The following is a 23,985-nucleotide window of genomic DNA, read 5'->3' on the forward strand; positions in this document are numbered from 1 at the left end:
ACTAAGACAATATTTCATTTTTGAGGTTTGCTCCAATTTAAACAGTAGTGCTGTTTAGATTTTTACAAAGCACACATATTAATTTCATTCTGAACTACTCTATACCGAAGAAGAGAAAAATAAGCCTTGTAAAAATTGATAATACTGCCATAGATTGCAAGTGCATCTGTTCTTGCCCTCTTTACCTTGTTTTAGTAGTTCACTAAAGAAAGTGCTAAGTATATTTTCACTGAATTGTCTTTCATGTTTTCTTTTTATTTGCAGGGGGACAACAGATCCAATTTCTGTGTTCCCAGTCTCCACTTACATTCTCAGTCCATTTGACTAGTGTAAAATTGGCCATCTGTCTAGGTACTATTACTTGGAATGTGGCTCAGCACCACATTAGATGTGGGCACGGATAGCTTTGCAAATATTATTTTGTGGTTTTCCAAATCATAGCTAGTAATGAAAGCAATCCACCTGCCATATGGAACTTTGTCAAATGTACTTTCTAATGAGCTGCCGCACAGGAACGTCCATTCCAGCTAATTCCAGAACACTGGGAGAATAACAGTACCATCCTTTCTAAAATGAAACAATACAAAAACTCTTCTGCTGCAGTTTTCATCCCCAGAATTGAAAGAAACATAAGCAGGAAATAAATAACAATTAAACTTCACAGATAGGGCAGAGCAAAGTGATTCAGTTAAAATGCATGTGCACAAAGCTGATTCTGCTGAATTAAAATCTTAAATCTGTTACATGAAATCCCGGCTCCTATTGCTGTTTTGTGCAGGCAAAGAGCTATTGCACAGAGAAGTTCATTAGTTTATGTGGTGTATTGGTTAGAGTAGCACTGGCGAGACTTCCTGTTCTAATCTCCACTCCACCATGAAGCTCATTGGGTGAACTTGAGCTAGTCACTGTCGCTGCGTACGTACCATAGATTTAAGCAATGTGCTTTAAATGTATAGGATGTGTGTGTACACACCATGTCCCTCAGCCTAATCCACATTGCAGGGCTGTTCTGAATATAAAATGTGGGAGGATCATTGATCAGAGGAAAATGTGAACACTTCTTTTACATTATATGGATATTAACTATTTATCTTGGTAGATATCCAGGTGATTTGCAGTGGATCAGCAAAGATTTCCAATTCCCGGTGATTAACAATTACCACCACCACCCCACCAAAACCTAAAGCATTTCTCCCTCCTAAATTAGGCTAAGCGGGGTTTTGGGGCAGTAGGCAGGGGGTGTTATTGTTGGGAAACAGGAATGAGTGTATGTGTATGTATGTGTAGCTTCAATTCTGCAATTAGATAAAAAAATCCTGAGTGGAGCAAGGTGAAGCCTATGCTCCATTCTATGTCTAAATTCATGAGCTTCTATTTTGGAACTGCTTCCAGTCGGTGTATCTCAGGGTTGTAGGGGAAAACCAATGTAGATCCTGCACACCTGCTCTAGGTTCCTAGTCCAGAAAACACCCAGCATTGTTGTATAGTCCAGTTGTGGTTCCAGCAATATGAGTTTATATCTGAGCCTTAGACAAGGGCATTCTTTCACTTTGGGTTGGGCCAAGGCAAATTGGAAGCAACATGTCCTGATTCTGGACCATGTGGCATACTGGACAAAGTGAAACTGATCTAGGTCCCTCTGGAACAGTGCATGGGATTCTGGTTCAGGTTATCGTTTCAGGCAAGACTCTAGACAGGTAAGATCTGAAACAGCAAACTTCCCTTTGAACTGGAGACAGTGTTGCCTAAGGGCAAAGGCAACACATGAATAGTCTCAAAATGTTGTCCTCATGGTCCCCCTTCAGCAAGTTAATTCATAGTAAAGAACCTCAGCTGTAAATTTATCCATAATAATTTGCTTTTGTAAGACTCGAAGCTTTAAGAAACTAAAGAACATGGCTTCAGACTCAAAGCCTCCAATTCATTTTAAGCGAGGACCCAGTTGGCAGCACCGGAGATTTACTATAGTAGCAGATATTTACTCTCATTAATATGGTAAATGTTTCCAAGATTTTACTACCAAATGTCTTTGTGCTGCATAGGAAGCCACTTTGCCCAGCTGGGAAATTTGTGGGATTATGTTACTATGACAATTGAACAATTACTGGGTACTGATACAAGTATATATGTCTTATTCTCTCCCATCCTCTTGCCTCAATAAGCTTTTACTGCTGTTTTAGTGCTGTACCTCCCAGTGTAAAAAATAAATTTTGTAGCTGGTGCAGTTAGTTGTCAGTAGCTACCAGAGAGCAAGTTAGCAAGTTGACATGTGTTTTAGAGAAAATTGTATGATGCTTCACAGGACACCACTGGCCCTGATCAAGCATTTATGCTAATCATATACGGGGAGAAGAGGAAGGAATTAGGTAGCCAGATGTGCCCACCCATCCACCCCAACCAGATGACTGCAGGTGTCAAAGCTAATCATGTGAATAATCACCCTGATGTGAACATGCACCACTGGTTGCTCAATGTGTGTTTTTCTTCTCCCACACAATGCTATTATCCATTTATGGGACTACATCCAAGACTAAGAGGCCTCTTTCCCCACATTGGTTACTTTGTTGGTTTAGGGCAAGCATGTCCAACAGGCATGTCTGAAAAGCTCAAGAACTCTGGCTCCCCCCCAAAAAGCTCAGCAACATTCGCTCCCTACAGAAAGCTCAACAACTCTGGGTAGATCACTGCCAGTTGTTTTATACTGTGAGTAGATCGCAGTCTCTTGGAAGTTGGACATGCCTGGTTTAGGGCAATGCCTAGGGGACATTATGGCATAAGTAGATTGCTAAGATAATCAAGCAGTTACAGAATATTTGTCTGTCTGTCTGCTCATCTGTCCATCCAAGCAGTGCTTTTGTTTCAGGGGATACTCAAAGGTATAAAGTACTGGCACCTTTTTGGGGGTTAAAAGTGTGACACTCTTAGGCTTTTTTTCAGCTGAAACTCACTGGAACTGAGTTCCAGCACCTCTCTAGTGTGTTGTGGGACCTTTGTAGTGTTGCTGGGGGCTGTGTGAAGGAGGCTACAAGCGGTACGGCGAGCGGGTGTAGAAAAGAAGCTTTTTTAGGGGTGATCTATGTACAGTGGTACCTCTGGTTACGTACTTAATTTGTTCCGGAGGTCCGTTCTTAACCTGAAACTGTTCTTAACCTGAAGCACCACTTTAGCTAATGGGGCCTCTCGCCGCCACTGTGCTGCCACCGTGCAATTTCTGTTCTCATCCTGAAGCAAAGTTCTTAACCCGAGGTACTATTTCTGGGTTAGCGGAGTCTATAACCTGAAGCGTATGTAACCTGAAACGTATGTAACCCGAGGTACCACCGTAGATAGGAATGTTTGAAGTGAGTGAATCTCTGAAATTACTGACTGACTTAGTTCTTGGTGCTTGATGGGAAAACCCAACTGGGTCACAATTTTGAACACAGTAGGGGCAGGACAAAATCTGCTTCTGATACGGAGGCTGTTGAGGACACTGCTGAGATTATTGACATTCTCCCATATAACTGAATGCCATTCCATCATGGGGAAAACTAATGTGCTGCACTCAAGGGCAACACAATGATCAAGAAGCCATTTGGCAAATGGCTGCAATGTACATTCCAGGTGGTGCACACATATATTTTTAATATTTGGAGAGGACCTGACCCAGATAAAATAAGTTAAATTTAAGTCCAACTGATTTAAATTTGATATAAGTACCCTATCATTTTCTTTGGACTGAGTATGGGGCATAATAATAAATAATAATAATAAATTTTATTTATACCCCGCCCTCCCCAGCCAAGACCGGGTGGCTAACAACCAATAATAAAAACAAGTTGATTGAAATATAACTTAAAAACTAAATTAAAATACAACATTAAAACATTAAAATGCAGCCTCATCACAGGAGAAAGAAAAAAGGAAAGAAAGGGGGGAAGGAGTCAAATTGACATAATGTTTAAGGGCAAATTAAAAATACTAATTATGCATTATCGTAATAGAAAATTCTGCAAAAATAGTGTCTTCCATCATGTTTAAATCATATTAATGAATGCAATGCAGCATTGCAAAGTTGATTCTACAGCCCTGAAATGGTCCCTCCCAACTCTGTTATTCTGTAAGCAGCTAATTAGATCAGTAACAACCAGAATTTGGCCAAATTTTCATGGGGATAAACTCTCTGTTTACTTTAATGTATTTGCATGTCTTTGTGCCAGCAGTGGTTTGTGTTTTTTCCACAGAATTTACACTCTCTACAAACTGGCATCTGTACATTATTAGTAGATGTTAGTCATGTGTGCCAATCTGGAACAGGCAAAATGCTAATTGCACTTTCCATAGCTACTAGGTTAAAGAAAGGGAATTCTCTCTTTAAGTGAACCTGTGGCCCTGCAGATGTTGTTGGGACTCCAACTTCTGTCAGCCCCAGCCAAAACATTCAAGTTCAGGGATGGTGATAATTTTTAGTTCAACAAGTTTTGGAGAGCAGCACATAGGCTACCCCCGTTGTACCACAAACTGGATGTGATTATAATCCCACAACTGAGAATGAGGGTTCAACCCTTTGCCCTTGCTGTTATTACAATATGAACCCACTCCCTGTGATGGATATTTGCATTGGAAGGGAAGTGGCACCAGTAAAAGTTTATTCCTGATCCAGATATCAACCATGAGGCCCTAGAGTTTAAATCTGTTAGCTCCCTTATTATGGCCTTAATCCAGAGTAACTCCCCCTCCACAGCTGCTATTTGTTTGGGGTCAATCATACAACTGCTGTTTGTGTGATTACTGCCATGTTGCTTTTATTTGTTTTTCTTCCATTGAAAGCTACTTTGAACACTTGTTGAAATTCTGATATATAAAAGTCTAAAGCAGGAAATACCTTCCTCTTCACCCTCTGATTTTGCAAAACTGTAGGTAGTTTGCTGAATGTTCCAGGACTTACAAAATTCCATCATCAGACCACTGAATCTTCACAGAACATCACATTCATGTCCTCTAACAGCCTTCCCTTGTGGCAGAGAAGGATATTACCCTCCAGGCTCCAACTCCCATCAGCCCCAGCTAACTTGGTCAGGGTTGATGAGAGTTGTGTTGCAGCAACATCTGGAAAGCCACAGGTTTCCTATCCCTGCTTTATACAGTGGTACCTCGGGTTACATATGCTTCAGGTTACAGACCCTGCTAACCCTGAAATAGTACCTCGGGTTAAGAACTTTGCTTCAGGATGAGAACAGAAATCATGCTCTGGCGGCGCAGCAGCAGCAGCAGCAGGAGGCCCCATTAGCTAAAGTGGTGCTTCAGGTTAAGAACAGTTTCAGGTTAAGAACGGACCTCCGGAACGAATTAAGTACTTAACCCGAGGTACCATTGTACTTACTTGGGTTAGGTTCCAATTTTGCATGCAGTTGGGATACTTAATTTCCACTGACTTCCTGGCTTAGATCACAAAGTCTTCCAACTAGTAGAACCCTGAGGGGGTTGTACTTGCAGTTGCACCATCTGCTTAAACTTGGGAAAAGGAGGCCTCAAAATACCTGCTTGCATTTTGAAAAACATACCATAGCCAATCTGTTTTGTGTATTGGAAGAGTACTTGTGAGGCAGGCAAAATGAGTCTGTTAACGATCGAGCTGGATGATATTAAAGCTTAATAGCAGAGCTTTATGATTCTTCTTATGCTTTTTTTTATTTTTACTGCATTTATTTATCTCTGGTGAGCACTCCCTCACATCCAGGCCAGTTTATTTACCCCATATTGAGAGACAGAAAACAGTGAGTGGAGGATCCCATGGGACTAGTACTACTTGTAAACACTTTAATAAATGCACATATTTAATAGTGAGACAAGTTTAAGATTTGGCATGTCCAACAGGAATCCAGCATGATCTCTAGGAACATTTTGTTGGTCTCAATTTTCATAATGCTGCAAAAGGTTATTGTGGAAAACCTGTATGTTGAATAGCGTAAAATAGTATCTTATCCACTCTCTTAGTTCCAATTGTTTTTGCTTATAGAATACCACAAACATCTCCTTGCAAACAACCCCTTTCATCAACTTTATTAATGGCAATATTTTCTTTAACTACTTGAACTACTTAAAGTTGTTCTGTGTGTTTGGTGGAATTAGTTGATTTCTTCCATCTCTGCTATCAGTTAACATAAATACAAGGAAACACACACCTGTGTCCATGATCTGAATCTTACTGGCCCTCAGCCACCTTTATCCTGATTAGGTAGAGAACCTTCTACATTTCCCAGCAGTGAAATGTTACTGAGTCCTTATACACTGGCTGCGGCCCAATTTTTACTGGGACCAGGTGGCATTTGCCACAAGCATTGCATATAATTTTTGACTCCCATAGTTTATGTGCAGAGCCAAAGGATTTAGGTTAAGCAATTCCTCTTAACTTCCCAGTTCTCTCACGCAAAAATCTGCAAGAGGCAATGCTCACATGATACCTCCCTGTTTCAAATAGCATTATATATCTCTCCCCACTGCCTGCCTCAGATACCTTTTTGGTGGCCTCTGAAATCTCATTCCTTTCCTCTGAACCTTTCATTATGACTAACATTTTACTAGTCTTTCATCAAGCCCAGTGCCCTTATTGCACACTACTCTCTTTGATTTTATTCTCTTTGATTCCCCTCTCCCTCCATATTATTTGATATCTGTGTCCTGTGGCAAGGACTGTGTTAATTTGCATAGTGCATCAATATCTGGACAAATAATAATTAGGGTTTGAAGTTTCAATATAAACTAGAGCTTCAAGGCACTTGCTTTTCTCTCTGAGCTGCTCTTAATCAGCTACCTAGCCTCTGAGATTATGCTGCTTTCCAGTTTTCAGGTTTTTTTTTTTTTTATGAACACATTTACTTGTAAGTCACGAATCAGTGGCCCATGGTGAGAAAGAAATCTTTGTATAATTATCTAGTTAATTGTGGTCATGTACATGCCTATATTGGGTTCTCCAGTGTCTCATAAGGCATAACAATAGAGATGCACGTCTTTTTAGAATTCCCCATTCAGTGGTGTAAAAACATTTGTTTTACTTTGGTCAGACATCAGTGAGCAACGAAGCAGATCTGCTTCATGGAGCACTCTTTAGTAGGCAAGAGCTTTGGGCGACAACGCTGTGCATATGTTTTCAGTGCATGCTGTTTACCTTTCTATTATTAGAACTTTCCACTTCCTCTCTGCTGCTCCAGGCCAGGAAAGAGGTTTCTGCACCACCACTACTGCTGCTGAGCCAGAATCTTCCACCCCATTTACCACTGAAATATTGAAAGGAGAAAGGAAATGGTCTGAGACTGTTTAAGACTGCCAAAGCAGATCTCTTTCTCCACCAGTGACTATTGCTCTGGCCCAGTCTTCTAACCATCATCCCTCTGTAGAGGATGCATCAGAAAATATTTCCCCCTGGTCTGGTTCACATGCCTAAAGGGGAGTGCAAGTACTAAGCATGCCCCCTTACCCTGTCTCTGACATCTTGCGACATCAATACAGGTGTAGACCCAGATCACATATATAGACTCACATTACACAGTCAGTTACTAGACCTTATCTGGGAAATTGACCATTTGAATGCAAAAGTCTTACACAGAAAGTGCCATAACTCATGACATGGGGATCTTGTAGTGCACTACATAGGATGCTAATGAGGACATGTTTCCTCAAGGGAGAACCATCAGTATCTTATTGGAAACCCTCTTCACTGAAAGACACAGCTGTGCAACCATCCTCTGACTTAGAGGATGGGTTCCCACATTTACCTCTTTCTCTCTAGACTCACTAGAAAACTAGAAAATAATTTTAGGGTCTTTCATCCAGTCAACTCCAGGGAGGTGGACCTACCATACAGGCATCAGTTGGCTCTAATTCAACCAACAAGACCCACTTGGAGCTGTCCAAGGCCCTCTTCTTGTCTCCTCTGCTTGACTTTGACCAGGCACAACCCGCTTCCATGTGAACCTCAAGCTCCCATGGAACTGGCAGACTTCCCAGAATGTTGGAGGCAGGACAGGCACAAACAGCATTGCTTTCCGCCACACCTATGGGCTGGATTGGAAAAGGTATTGTTGCATGTGGCTCAGTTCAATCCATACTGGAACAGGGCATCGCCGTTTATTTATTGCACTCTCAGAGACCGAAAAAGAACAAATTGAGAAGGTGCTCGGGGCATTAGCCTACTAGATGCAATAGTTGCTGACAACTCTCAAAACTGTGATAGTTTGAAATACGGATCAGAAATAAACCACAACAAAGGCCACTGAACCATTCAAACTCGGGAGAAGTGGAAAGGCAAATGGTCATTAATTCACAGACACAGGACTCTGAAGCAAGTCAGGAACAGGCTGTTGCTGTGTGTCACTGCAGTAGAACCAATGGAGCAGAGCAAGCGCTGAGCCCAGGCCTCAACTACAGCAGCCAACAGGTTTTGTTCTGCTTGGCAAGAGTAGGTAACCAGACCAGTGCTGAAGTTTCACATGCCTGTTCCCTTCTCTCTTTGAAGTGTGTACTGTGTGGCCAGAGCTTACACAGTCCTAGGTAGCTCTCATGAAATGGGTTTCATAGCTCAGGTCCCAGATGCCCTGACACGAGGAAGTCTGTAAATAAGGCACAGCTGCAGTAGCCTTGTTTTCTGCAAATGATAATGTGTGGGTCTAATACTCTATAAGACCTCATTGGCATTCTCACAAATTATTTTCAAAGTGTCACAGTGCTTTTAAATTCAGAGGAAATAATGTGTGTGTGGGGGGGGGGACCCTCACGTGCCATTTCATAGAATAAATTCTAAGGAAGCTTCAACATTTGTTTGTTTGTTGCAGGTATTAGTTGCTCTACAGACCTAAGCCCTCATAAAACAGTGTACAGAGAAAAATAAAAACAATATAACTGCAGGTAGAACATGAAGCTCTGGTTGGATACAGATAGAGAGGCATGAGAGTAGGGGTGGAGGAGGAAACCGTTTAAAGCAGATTTATACATGGATTTTGGCAGTTCCAGCGGAACCCAGCTTAGCTTGCATTGGATTGCCTCTTGCAACAAACACCTGCTCAAGTCTGAGCCACCTATGCGTTGCTGCTTTAAAAAGCAAACCAACTATACAGAAATATTTTATCGTATACATATAACATATAAAAGAATTGAGACTCACTATATTTATGCAGTATGATTTTCTATTAATGTAAATTAATTAAATTAATTTATATACCACTATATGCCAAACTAAGGGATGCGGGTGGCGCTGTGGGTTAAACCACAGAGCCTAGGACTTGCCAATCAGAAGGTCGACGATTTGAATCCCCGCAACAGGGTGAAATCCCGTTGCTCGGTCCCTGCTCCTGCCAACCTAGCAGTTTGAAAGCACGTCAAAGTGCAAGTAGATAAATAGGTACCGCTCCGGCGAGAAGGCAAACGGCGTTTCCATGCACTGCTCTGGTTCACCAGAAGCGGCTTTGTCATGCTGGCCACATGACCCGGAAGCTGTATGCCGGCTCCCTCGGCCAATAAAGCGAGTTGAGCGCCGCAACTCCAGAGTCGGCCATGACTGGACCTAATGGTCCGGGGCCCCTTTACCTTTTTATGCCAAACTAGACCTCCAAGTGGTTTAGTCAGTTATATGTGCTGTTGTCTGTCTCTGTTTATGTGCTAGTCACTCTAGAAACCAATTGCATATAATCATAGAATTGTAGAGTGGGAACCCTTTCTGCAAGAATATCATGAGGGACTTTGTCAAAAGCCTTGCTGAAAGCAAGATACGCTACGTCCAGGACATTCCCCTGATCCACCAAGCTTGTAACTTGGATGGCAGAGCAGCACTTAAGATTGCTTCCAACCCCCTCATCCAGCTTTAAGGTTGCTCAATTAATTAAAAATTATAGTTCCAGTGACAAACGTTAAACACAATACAGAAACTTCTAAGTTATTAATGGATTTTTAAAGAGCCTCAAAAACACATTCCTCTTCAATACATTTGAGAAAAGTTTCTTAATGAAGGTCTTTTTGGTATGACTTACCAGGGGGAAAGCTGGCTTTTAATCCCTTAGATTAACATAATGAGTTTGTTTATTTTTAGGCGTGGGATGGGGAGTGTTTTCCGAGAAATCACTGACAGAAACTGCAAGCTGTACAATTTTAAACTAAGTGATAATTATGCTTTTCAGGGATTTATTTTGAAGTTTGAAACATTCTTTATTATAGCGTAGTTTCAGAGTTAATTGCGGGAGGAGAATAGTTAATAACTCTCTCCTAATTTTATCCACACCAATAGAACACTGTTGTGATAAGTTTAGCTTAATGCCAAATATTTCTTTTTTTTTTTTACATGCCACAATACTTGCAAAAAAACATAATAATATATATAAAGTGTAAAAATGTGATCATGTTGGGTATCTGCAGTTGGGGGGGGGTAGTACAATATAAAATCTCAGGAATAATGGTCAAACGGGAAATTTTTATTCATTAATATATTTCCTCTTTTGCTGTTTGGCTCCTGGGAATATATTAGAATAAGAATGACTATGCTCTGTAAATAATTACAGAAGAATGTGTGCAGTTATACCATGGCTTCTGTCTTCTTTTGGATTTTGAATTAAGAGTTTCCTGTCTGCTTCTGTCACTCAAGCAAGGCTGGTCTGCCCATGAAGGAAGGGGAGGCAGCTGCCTCGGGTGGCAGATCTGGACCCACTAGAATGGCCTGTTACCTTCTCTTCCACCCAGCCCTCCTCCAGCGCCATTTCCTCCCTTCTCATTCCATTGGTGATATTAACTTTCCTCTATCATTTCAAGACTGATCTTCACTCTCCCCTTTCATTCTTCAGTCCCTTCTCTCACTTCAACTGGCAGGGGAGATGCCATTTTGTGGTTCACCTCAGATACCAAATATCTTCGGGCCAGTCCTAATCTCAAGCCACAGTCAAAAACATTTTGCCTCTTGTAATAATACCTTTATTGTCATTGTACAACCTGTGTACAATGAAATTAAATGAGCCTCCTTCCCCGCCCCCAAAACACTCAGTCTTGTTGCACTCTGTGTGCTTAATGAACAACACACCACCTCACAAGTCAATTTCGCTATGTTATTTTCCGTTCAACAGCTAACAGCCCGCGGATAGAAGCTATTTTTTAACCTGTTGGTACGGCTGATTATACTTCTATATCTCCTGCCCAAGGGTAGAAGATTAAAGAGGTGATGGCCGGGGTGTGAGTCATCCCTGAGAATTTTTCTCGCTCTCCTAAGGCAATGATCCCTTGCGATGTCATCTAGCGGACTCAAGGGACAGCCCATGATATCATGATCTGTATTCACCACCCTCTGTAGAGACTTTCTGTCCGTGGCTGTTAGCCCAGCATACCACACTGTGATACAATATAAAAGGACACTTTCTATTGTGGACCGGTAAAAGGAGTTCATCAATTGTTATTTAACTTTATTCTTTCACAAGACCCTGAGGAAATGGAGTCTCTGTTGGGCCTTTCTGACCACCTGAGTTATGTTGATTTTCCAAGTGAGGTCCTCACTAAGGTAAACTCCCAGGAATTCAAAGGAGGAGACTCTCTCCACACAGCCCCCTCCCTCCCCCCCCCCCCCCGGTCTACAACGGGGCAGGTTCCCCTCTTTTCCTCCAGAAGAGCATTCAGGTAAGAATGGAATTCCCAGGGATTTATTCCATATGTTAAATCCACACACAAACACAAATTGTAATGGTTGTAGGAAGTGTGGGATGATCCAGAGCTCATCTATCAAGTCCTGTGAAGACTTGAGGGGATCCCATTTGAGCCCCAAAATGTTCAACCACTGACCTCCAAAACCTGGTTTAAGGAAGAATTAGTGGTGATCTCACATGCCCTCTCTCATGTACAGAAAGCTGTTAGTATCGGCAGATAAAAGATTGGGCTAACTGGTGCCGCCCACTTACATGTCCTTTCAGTGTCTCAGAGGGGATGTGTGAACCCTCCTGCTATTACTTGTACTTGTGAAATTCCTAGACACTAATGCATTGATTCACTCAACCCTGCAAATGAGGCTTTTCTGAATCATACCAGTACTAAATGTTGAGGGGAAATTTAAACTAAATAAATGTTTTCAATCCTGTTCATTTGTAGCCTCAGGGATTACCCCGTCTTATTGGACTGATGGTTTTCTTTTTTCCTCTTCTTCTCTCCCCCCACATTTTCTGTAGTCTACACATAAGTGATTTATGTTTATATTGTGATGACCATTACGATGATATAGACGATGATAAAATCTGAAAGTTTTCTACACAGTTCTGGAGGCCTAGAACCACTTTTGTTTATTATTATTTTTTAAATTCTGATCATGTAGAATTCAAGTTATTAATTGAGAGAGAGAGAGAGATCTTTCCTTCAACTTCGTAAGTGGTATGAGTGGTTCTGTCAAATTTTGAATAAGACTTTAACTAGCAGTAATGGGTTCTGTGGCAATTACATGTTCAGAGGAATAATGTGAGAGTTTCTGAAACAGTGGTAATTCAGTTTCCTTTCTATGTAGACAGCTTTGAGAAGGTGAGATATTAGGGACAGTGTCGGAAATTGGAGACTCAAGCTGTGAACGTCAAATGCAACCACAGGAATCCTTCATTTACTTGCATGAGTTCTCATATCAGTACAATATCTTGAAAACTTAGCTGCTGACATGGTGATTACCTTTGAGTCTCTTGAAGAATTTATACAATGCATGAATGAAAGAAAGATGCGTGGAATGGTGTTAATCAAATTGATATATCACAGGCAAGAAACCTCCAGCTCACAGACTCCATTTCTAGGCCTCTTCTGCCTCAGGGTAATTTGTATGTGAGTGAAGTGGTTGCTACTTCCTGCAGCTCCATTTCACACTGCTCTGCTAACTGCACAACGGGGGGGGGGGGGAGAGGCTTATAATCTGGTTACTTCTCACACTAACTTGCCCCACCAATTTAGTGGCCAGTAGAAGATGATGCTGTGTTGCAACTGTGCTATCTTCACCTCCAGTCAGTTGCTTTCCTGATGTTTAGCATCTGGTGGCAAGGCAGTGGCAAGGTTGGCACTATGCAAATGCCCCAGTGGAGGCAATAGGGTGCTCCTTCCAGTGCTCCTGCCTCAGCAACCTCACTGCCGCCTCACCTCTCTTCCTCCTTGAAGCAACAATGATGCAATTGACAAGAGATCAGGTGAGCTCTATCAGCCCACCTCACTGTCCAGTGCACATCACTTGGGAAGACAGGCAAACTAATGTCAGTGTAGTGGAAGAAGTAAAGATCACCAGTGTTGAAGCAATGATTCTTCAACATCAACCTTGTTGGACTGGTCATGTTGTTTGAATGCCTGATTATCGTCTTCCAAAGCAACTACTCTTTTCTCAACTTAAGAATGGAAAGCGGAATACCAGTGGACAACAAAAGAGGTTTAAAGATGCTCTCAAGGCAAATCTAAAAAATAAAAGAAAAAAAGTAGTATAAGCACTTATAATTGGGAGAGTTTGGCCTATGAGCACTCCAGTTGGAGAACAGCCTTTACCGAAGATGTTGTGGACTTTGAATAAGCACGAATTCAGGGCAAAAAGGAGAAAAGAGCTAAGAGGAATACACGTTTCGCAAACCCTCACTGTGATCAACTCCCACCTGGAAACCTATGTCCCCACTGTGGAAGGACGTGTGGATCCAGAATTGGCCTCCACAGTCACTTACGGACTCACTGTTAAGACCATTTTCATGGGAGACAATCATACTCAGCTACGAGTGGTCGCCAAAGAAGAAGAAAGAACTTACTGCACCACTGATTTCTCTCATGGGATTTCCTGCCTTCAGACATTGCCAGAACAGCATGGCAAGAAATCATAAGAAGATGGAGTTTGTCTTAGGAAGCAGCTTGTTTCAGCTAGGACAGGACTTTGCGGGCAGACATCCTGGCCCCGTTCAACATGATAAACAGCAGGAACCCTGAATGCATCAGGGCTACCTTACCACGTTTAGGAGTAAATGAAGTGAAGTAATATGCATTTCCAGCTAAGAAGATGTGCCTCCAAAAGTGCAGAGTCATAAAATTACCAAACATCACCACTGTTTTGCTTCGTAGTCACTTTCTTACATCCTCAGTAAGTCTGGCTGTGTGTTTCCTATAAACATATAACAGTTGTGGCTAGTAAAAAGCTAATTGATTCTAGCTTGAGAGCTTCTATAAATAGCTCAATTGCTTATCCAGGCATTATGGTATTTTTGAGTGGAAATACATGGGTTTCCTGAGCATGTGGCAAAAAGTGACATCTATGCCTTTTCGTATTAATCCTGTCTGTCACTGTCGGCTTCTAAATGTAACAGTGTTTTACAGCAATCCAATAGTGTCTCTGACTAACTGATTATGTTTATTAAAAACACATCAGTCACTTTTTCTCCAAATGGTAACTCCTACACCGAGTTATCAATAATAGTTTATAAGCAATGTAAATTAGAGCCTGGTTAGCTTCCTACTGATCTTTATTTTATTATTTTCAGTTCAACATAGCTGAAAGCACGTTTGCTTCCAGAAGAAATGTTTGATACACATTAGCTCAACATGCACCTGTTGTTTAGTGTTAATTTCTCCTGTGCTCTACATTAGGTCATTAGCTCATGCCAGAAATTTTAAATATAACGATAATTTAAAAGGATTGTCCCACTCTAGTTGGCTTACCTAAATCAGCTATGATGCCAAGATAGGTCTTGATTCAGTTTTCCCCAAAGAAGTTTGATTGGTGTCTGCTTTAAAAGAGATCCAAAGCACTAGTCTATGGTGCTCAGAGCCATCCCCAATTCCCTATAATAATTAGAGTCGCCTCTGGGCAATTCACATTTATCCCATCAGTGGAAGGCTTGTAATGGAGCCTACCTCTCCTTTGTAAGGCACAAGAAGTACACATTAGTCATTTTGTGTGTGTGTGTTGCATTAGCCACCGGCCATCACCACAAACCACTATCACATAAATCAAAACTATAAGCCTGGCAATTTAAATGAAGGAAGATGTTTTGCACCTGCACAGCTCCTGGGTCTTGGAGACCAGTGAGATCTTCTGCTTCTGCTATGATCTTGGAGCCGGGGCGGGGGGAGTCTGAAGCTGCCACCTCCATACCAGCAAGAACTACATAGTGAAGGAAATAACATTGATTAGTTGCTTATACATGGAAACTTTGAGTTTATTATTCATTTTGATGTGCTGCTTTTTCCTGAGAAATGGCCACAAAAGTGAACTATGTAGTAACAAAAGGAACAATACAAGAAACATAGTATTTAAAAAAATAATAATCATAGACATGAATAAGATATCCTACAATATCAGAAGGCATCCTAAAAATGCACAGAATCCTTGAAAAATGCACACAAAATGAGTAGTGCTTTCCCAAATGATAACAAACAGGGCCTCCTCCACTGGTTTCTAGCTGTGGATAGGTTGCTATTGGCAGAGGCAGTCTTTAGCCACACACCATGCATTTAAAGCTCATGACTTTCCCCAAATAATACTGGGGACTGTGTTGTGCCCCTCAGAGAGTTACAATTCCCAGCACCCTTCACTAACTATGGTTGTCAGGATCCTTTGGGGGAAGCCATGCGCTTTAAATGTATGTCAGGATTGTGACGTGAGTCCCAAGTTGTTGCCAGGAGTTTGGGCAGTGTGCTGCAAGTCAAATGCAAAGCATAAGATTATACCACCCTCTAAAGGAGGGGTGGGGAGGCTTCCCTCCTCTCCCCTGTTGCCATATCCCCACACCGCCCCAGTGCACGGATCATCACAAATGCAAGGGGATTTCCTCTCTCACCTCTCCCCCCCCCCCACATCCCATGCCATCTCGAAATCTGCAATGAGAAAGACAACTATCTCTTGCCAGAGGTCTGAACTGACCACTTGCAGAAGGCCCCCTTCCACTTTGCCTTCCTTTCTCTACCCATTTTAGATGCCCGTCCCATTCTTCCCACCTTGCCCTCCCTCCAAGCTCCTCTCTCCATCTGCATGGAATTAAGTGAAAGGGTGCATATTTTCCATCCCTCTTATATGTCTTAGGAGGGATTCCCAGCAGCTGGGCTTTGACAGCTTCCCTCTTGTATCAACAACAATCTTTTCCCATTGAAACCATGGCAAACTGAGGCTGGGCTGCAGTGCCAGCATACCTGAGCACTCAGCTACCCCCCAAAAGACCAAGCCCTATCCACTGGGCCATATTCATTGATTTATATATACATGTATCCTGCTCTTCTAGTGTCTATATACTTACTTACAGTGGCTTGCAATAATTTTAAATTACTTAGTCAATTACCTTTCGTAAACCACCTTGGGACTAACTTTAAATAAAGATTTGCATTATTTTAGGGCCTTCCTAAAGCTATTCAGGCTTGCAGCTGTGAAGATGTATGTTAATGCATATCTCTCAACAGATTTTTAATTGTATCTGCACTGGAAATTGTTTCTTTATACATATGTGTGGGGAACAACCTCCTGAGACCAGTATTCAGCCTATGTGGGCTGCAGGTGGGTGGGAAAATGGTGCAAGATGCCAGACTCTACCTGATGGCTCTTAAGTCTCAAAGCAAGTCAAGGGAAGAAGAAGAAGAAGAAGAAGAAGAAGAAGAAGAAGAAGAAGAAGAAGAAGAAGAAGAAGAAGAAGAAGAAGAAGCAGCAGCTATCAGTGGCATACTGATAAAGGAAGTGGTGGGTTAACTCCTTCCTCCATGGTAAACAGGTTTTCTGTGTGGGAAGTGGAAAAGTGACTGCAATCTGTGTGCCTGGTGGTCTTCATTTTATTGGCAAGGAGCAGCTGCTCTATACTTTGAGGTGTCTGGACACCTGGGACTGCAAAAACGTGTTGCAAGTTTCATGCTGCATAGTGAAAAGGCTGAAATAAGTGTAATATACTTTTGAGTAAGAATCAGTGCTGAAAATCTTGCATCTGAATATAAATTTTATAGCACATTCCAGAATACCTGGTGTGTGTATTTCTGTGCTCTTGTACTCTGTCTCTCTGTATATCTATAATTATATCTCTCTATATATTACTCTGTGTTTACCTTTATACCACACTGCTGTACTGCAAATTTATGTGTAGGCATGCACTCATGCATATAATATATACATTTTCTTCTTTTTTCATTTTTCAAGTTTGGGAATGAACTTCTTATATATTTCTGTTTGCCAGGAGTAATGTCCCTGCGTTTTAAGACAAGAAAGAAATGTAGAGTAGAGGTTATTCAGAACAGAATTAACTTGCTTAGGTTGCCATGTATTTCACTAAAGCTTTAATGAGCCATTTTGCACGTTTTAAATGTTGTGACTGCAATTATTCTCACTGCTTCATCTACTCTCCAAAGGACTTTTGTAATTTCAGTATGGAACCACTTTTGACAGGTCATTTTAACTTATTTAGCTATGGAGGCTTCAAGTCTGAATTTTGTATTACTTAAATATGTTCTCAATGAATGTCAGCATGTTAGACATTTGCACGTGATATTTAGCTCCTGCACAGAATGAAAGGTTCTTGCACCAGGCTATGGATGACACCCTTCTCTGTGAATATTGGGCAACTTACAATTTTATTGGCCATTGCCCAGATCCTTCTTTAGCATATTATGCATAGAAAAATGAATAGATATCACAAATCATTTGCTGTGTAGTGTTTTATTAACAAGTCCATCACTTTGCAAACCTTAAGGTGTTTACTGTGGAGTTGTCCCATAAGCTTTCATGAAGAAATTCTTATCCAGATCAGTATGGTTATAAGTTACCATTGATCAGGTCCTAGTACTCAGCAGATGTGTTTAAATGTATCAGTGAAATTGGAACGACCCCATTTCCTAACTATCCCAAAAAGTCCATACAAAACTTGCATGGTATACAAATGAGAGGATTTCTCCCTGCACTAAAATAAATATATGGCGCAAGAACGCAAGAGAATTGTGACTGGCTCTTTTACTGTTCTTTAAAAAGTCTAAAATTCTGAAATATTTATTCAGTCATATCCCATCTGCTTGCTGTACTCAACTTCCAGGCTGTGAACTTATATTGAACTAAATGACCAACAATACAGTTGAAGCAATCACCCTGAAAATAAGTTGGAAATGCACTTCCTCTCTTTAAATAGCTATAAAATACACAGATTGTCTTCTCCTTTCTTTAGTTATCAGGATTTATTTGTTCTCTTGCTTCTAATATCCACTGAAGATATTTTCTGCCAGTATTAACTTCTTGGATCAATAATTTTTGATGGCAATCTTGAGGGAAGTTGGTGTCTGGCAGCTATCATAGCACTGTAGTCTCTTGTTGAAAAGCAGTTACCACAAACAAAATTGGCTCTATCTTTGGGAGTGATGTTCACAAGACTGCACATATTTTATAGTACAATTATCTAGGGTGGCTGTCGTGCCCTCTCTCTTTAGAAAAATAGGGTCACAGCTTGAACAATCCAGTTTTATGAGTTGGAGCGAGAGGCAATAAGTTTTCACATACAGCTTACATCAGGGATGCAGAACCTGTGACCCTCCAGTTGTTACTGGACTACAACTCCCATAATTCCTGACCTTTGACTATGCTGGCTGGCCATAGCGGGAGCTGGGGTCCAACAACCTCTGAAGGGGCACAGGCTTCCCATCCTTGGTTTATATTTTCTGAAAGAGTGTGGAACTGCTCATATACTCAGATATACTGTACAGTGTGTGATCTACCATCCACATCTTGTGCTTGACACTGCCAGCTAGGCCACAAATTAAAACATCGGGCCTGATGCTTGTCAGTCATCCCCCTTATACCCCCACAAATAAGAAGCAGGATCCTGAAGTTTGCCCTCCTTCCATATATAAAATTTATATTTTTATATTATATTGTTGTGAGGGGGGGGGGGAGAGTAGGCTGTTTGCCATGACCCTTCCAACCCTTGGATCCAGCAAGTGTTAAAATATAAGCCAGGCTAGCTTCCTGATGAGGTGATTGCCTGGGTGATGGGCCATTAAGGGGAACAAACTGTTTCTATTGTATTTGCTAAAGGTGCTTATTAGCTTGTGTTTTTCAGTACTTAACTTTGAAGATCTTAGGCTGCAATCCTAACCCTACTTAAATGGGAGCAAGACCCAATGAATTCAATAGGATTTACTTCTGAGTAGATATGGTTATGATTGTGTTTCTCATTATTTGCTACTCCAGGTGGTGTTAAAATGCACCAGGAAAAATGCTCAAAGTAGAATGCTTGCTTCAGTTACAGTTTTTTGTATCATTTTTTGTTTTCTCTTCATTGTAACAGATGGGGTGCTCAGCTACACCAAGCACTTAAACAGTGGATTTGTCACAGGCTAATCTAGATTTTATTTTGCTTTTCTTGTAGAGTGCAGATATGAGCCCTGCAAGCAGTACCAACTCGCTTCCTGTCAGCCCACTTACTGAAGAACCGTTGCCATTCAAGGTAAATAGCTTTCATCACAGAGTCAATGATACTTGCGGTATTTGACTTAAACAGGTGCATGCTTCCAGTACCCTGGCTATAATTGTATGTTTACAAAAATCATGAGAAGTTGACTGATATACAGAATGTCAGAGGATATGCTAGAAGCAGACTTGTTCTCTTGGTGAGACATTAATGTTAGGCAAAACTTTAAGCACTGTTTTACTAAGACTCCAGGAAATACCCTTTTGTTTCCTTGCATAAATAAACAACAACAATATCAATTTCCTTATGTTTGCCTTTACTCAGTATGTATTGGCATCTTTTAAAACTCCTGTTTGCCTGCTCAGCAAGCAGATGTGTGTGTGTGTATGGCTGTTGTGGTGGGGCATCTACCCTTCTCTACATCCAGAGAGGAAACTGCTTCTCTTATCTACAGGAATAGCTGCACCTTGTAAGACTACTGTGTGAGCAGAGACATCCTAATCAAAAACCTTTATTCTTCCTGATCAGCCAAACAGCCCTGGCTTATGTCTCCACTTTGTCAATAGGGCATGTTAGGTGAACATGGCATAATGCATGGCCCACAATTATTATTTTATGACATCTGCTGAAGCCATCATACTATCCAAAAGTACTTCTATCACCCTGATGACATTTCTCTCTTTTCCCTCTGGCACCAGGGTTGCTGGCTGCAGATGGGGATTGCAAGTGGTTCAAGTCAAGTACTAACCTTATAGACCACAGTCCTCTTCATTTATTATTATTTATTTATTCCTTACATTTATATGCCACCTTTATCCTCCAAGGATTTCAAGGTGGTATACACGGTTCTCCTCCTCCCCATTTCAGCCTCACAACAACCTTGGAAGGTAGGTCAAGCTAAGAGATAATGACTGGTCCCACTTCATTAATGAGTGAGGATTCGAACCCTGCTCTCTCAGGTCCTAGCTCAACACTCTAACCATTAAGCCCTGAAGAGTCACTCCTGTGCCATTGCCTGCTCTATCACTCCAGGTTCTGGATAACATAGTGGTGACCGACTAGACTAGAGAATCTGTGGTCCTCCAGATGGCGTTCAATTGCTCATGTTGACAAGCACCAATAGGAGTTGAAGTACAACAACATCCAGGGAGCCACAGATTCCCCATCCCAGTACTAAGCCATCCCTTTGGGAATTTGACAATGATTCTTCTGGATGACTGCTTTTTTATACCTTCACTTTTAGGGTACTTGTTACCTTACCAGCCATTGGGGCATGGACCTTACCACCTGAACCTAGGTATCTGAGAGGCCCATAGTATGCATGTATGTACAACCTAGGTACCCCTTATCCCTCCATTCTTCCATCATGGAACTCAAGATGGCATGCCTTCTGTATGTTTGTTTAGCTTCATCTTGACTATGGTCCTCCAGTCAATGTCATAAATTTATATAAAGAGTGACTTTATATAAAGAATAACTTGTGAGAAGGTGGTGATTTGTTGGCATCTGTTCGTTTGAAGAAGACTGAGAAGACAGGTGACAACTGTGTGTAGGCATACAGAGACACATTGTTGTATGCTTGCTTTAAAAAATAGCAGGATATTAAAAATAAAACCAGGGGTGCATTTGTTTTGGCTTTTGAAGGAAAGACTTCCAGCTTTCCTGTGGAACTCATGTAAACATTGAGGTCAGGCTCAGGGGAGATTCATGTGCAACTCCCAGCCAGCACTGTTGAGGGGAAATAAAAGTAATATAAAATGCAACCGTTTCTGTTATTGCTTGCTGACTTGCTCCAGGAGAGAGCAACACTGTTTCAGCAGTAACGTGAGTGAGTGATTTCATATGCAAAAACCCTTTCCAAATACTGTCAGTCTATAATAGTGGTTTGTGATGACAGGGAATGTATTACTCTGGCCAATTTGATAGTCGTACTTCCCAACTTCCCGTGAAGTGAGCAGTAATGTTTAGCTATTTAATTTGATTTGTTTTGGGCAGTTCTGAGAAAAGCAATTGTCACTTAACAACAGGGTAGAAGAATTGGGCCTCTGTGGGATAGTAAACTATGGTTTACTTTTGAATTTGAAATAAGTTTTAGCTGTGTCTTTGGAATATCAGTTCTGACCTAAGAAGAAGGGGGTGCCCTTTCAATGTGTTTGCTGTACAAACATGGGTGCCACTGTGGTCTAAACCACTGAGCCTCTTGGGCTTGACCATCGTAAGGTCAGCAGTTTGAAACCACATGATGAGATGAGCTCCTGTTCCACTGTCCCAGCTCCTGCCAACCTAGCAGTTCGAAAGCACACCAGCACAAGTAGATAAATAGGTACTGCTGTGGCAGGAAGGTAGTGTTTCTGTGTGCCCTGGCTTCCATCACAGTGTGCTGTTGCATCAGAAGCAGTTAGTCATGCTGGCCACATGACCCAGAAAAGCTAACTGCAGACAAACACTGGCTTCCTCGGTCTGAAAGAGGAGATGAGCGCCATAGTCGAATTCAGCTAGACTTAACTAGACTTACCTTTACCTTTACCTGTACAAACTAACCTCATCACAGATGACCTGGCTTTCTAATAAAGCTTATATGGACAGGCAGTATGGGATTCATAGAGCATGTGAATTCTGGGACATCATATCTGAAATCCAAGCAGAGAGAAGTGTGTGTGTGTGTGTGTGTGAGAGAGAGAGAGAGAGAGAGAGAGCGCGAGAGAGAGAGATTTACTTTTCCTTTCATACATTACTTGTTTTCTCCTTACAAGAAAGCCTGTTCAAACTTTTTACAGTATATTGATTAAGATTTGGTAGAAACCTAATACATTGCTTTATGGGCTGGGTCTGTCCCACCTCAGCAGTTCCTGGCATACATTTTGGGGCGAGTCTATCAGCAGATAAATGGCCTTTCCCTCTCTAAAAGAAGAAAGGTACAGATGACATTAGGAGGTGGGTTAAATAGCTTGCTCCTGATATAAAACGTACAGAGCAAATGTGCGGCTGAGGCATAGAGGGACAAAGGTCAGCTTTCATATCTATGAATAGCACTGAAGCTGTTGCTCTTGCACATTAGGCCTGAGGACTCAATCACAGGAAATTTGGAATTAAAATCACCACTGTGCCTCCTACTGTGCCATTTCCTCAGCAGCTCAGTGTTGCTGCATACCCAGCTGCCATCTATAGGGGGTCCTTCAGGCTTTTTATGTGGCATTGTTTTTGACACTCAGTCTGAGAAATTTTTTAAAAAATGATATGAGAGCAGTTTGGGGAGCACTCAGAGGCGGTTCCATCCCTAGCTCAGTGCAAGTGGTGCCAGCTGGGCTAAAATTTCATTGAATGAATTAACAGAGCATTTTTCTGTGACTTCAGGTGGTAGTAAAAAATAGAAAACAGGATGGTGATGGGGCAGGTCATGGTGTACATAATTAGCAGCAGCAGCAAATAGAGACAGAAGACTCGGCCTCACACTTACCCTTATTGAGGCGAGTCAATCAGAACTGTACACAGTACTTCAAATGCAGTTGCACCATAGATTTGTGTAGCATCAATGTGATATTGGCAGTTATATTTCCAATTCCTTTCTTAATGACCCTAGCATGGAATTTGCCTTTTTCACAGTCAGCACACACTAGGTTGACTTTTCATCAAGCTAGCAAGGTCTCACTCCAGGTCTATCAATATTATATATGCGCATACACAGTAAGTTATTTGACTACAAACAAAACACAAGCCAGATTCTGATGTTGGTTTTTCAGAGATTACAGTGGCCAAGGCTGGTTTGGTACTTCAGTGAATATTAGCTTTATTTACCAAATTGATATTGAAATTGACAAAGCTTGTTCTGATTTGGGAGAATTGGTAATTCTTTCCAGTTTTTGCCACGTTTAGTTACTCTGTTCTCGCCTCAGTATTTGACTGTGCTAATGCTAATCCCCCAAATGAGAAACAACACAATTAATAAAAGGAGATAATCCTAAGAAAAAATATGGAAGTCTGCTGATAAAGCTCTCTTTCATCAAAGAGATCCCCACTAGATTCTGTCTTTGTGGGGGTTGTAGCCAGGTTACCAGCTTCAAATAGCAAATTATGAAAAGAATAATCTAGCAGCCAGGATCACTTGTAGTAGTGTGCTACATTATCAATTTGGAATAAAATCTTTCCCATCAAAAGGGAAAGAATCCATAATATGTTTGTTGGTTTGAGAAATGTTTACCCATGTTTCCACTAAAATAGCCTCAATGAGGATTTCTGACCAAATAAAAACTGTCTTAGATAAGGAAACTGTAAACTGGGGTAAATATTATGTTACCCATTAGGTTTCAAAAAGAAAGAATACTTAACATTAATGAGCTTTATGTGCCAGGGAAATCAGTGGATTTAAAGTGTATAGTTGAATGCTAAATTCAGCCTTACCAATGTGGTGCCTTCTTGCTATTTTGGGTGACAAATCCCATCAGTCCCAGTTAACACCTTGGGGTTGTAGTCCCAGACAGCAGGAGGGTACCAGGTTGCAGATGGCTAGCTTAAGAATATGAAGTAATTTCAGTAGAATTTAGTTGTGGATAATTTTTTTTTTATTGATTTCATCCTGCATCAGCTAAAGGTCTGTCTTATCAGTGCATTCTGCGAATGTACAAAA

At 41.3% G+C, this 23,985-nt stretch overlaps 1 protein-coding gene across 6 annotated transcripts in view; it reads left to right on the forward strand.

The window, feature by feature from the left end:
• Nucleotides 1-23,985, forward strand: part of CCSER1 (coiled-coil serine rich protein 1) — a 741,428-nt gene that overhangs the window by 323,209 nt on the left and 394,234 nt on the right. For all 6 annotated transcript variants that reach the window (XM_081924900.1, XM_081924899.1, XM_081924901.1 and 3 more), the window contains one exon: nucleotides 19,320-19,397. In XM_081924900.1, coding sequence (XP_081781026.1) covers nucleotides 19,320-19,397 — 78 coding nt within the window. The remainder of the gene's footprint in view (nucleotides 1-19,319; nucleotides 19,398-23,985) is intronic.

The sequence above is a fragment of the Podarcis melisellensis genome, assembly GCF_964234715.1.
Source record: "Podarcis melisellensis genome assembly, chromosome: 9".
Classification (NCBI taxonomy): domain Eukaryota; kingdom Metazoa; phylum Chordata; class Lepidosauria; order Squamata; family Lacertidae; genus Podarcis; species Podarcis melisellensis.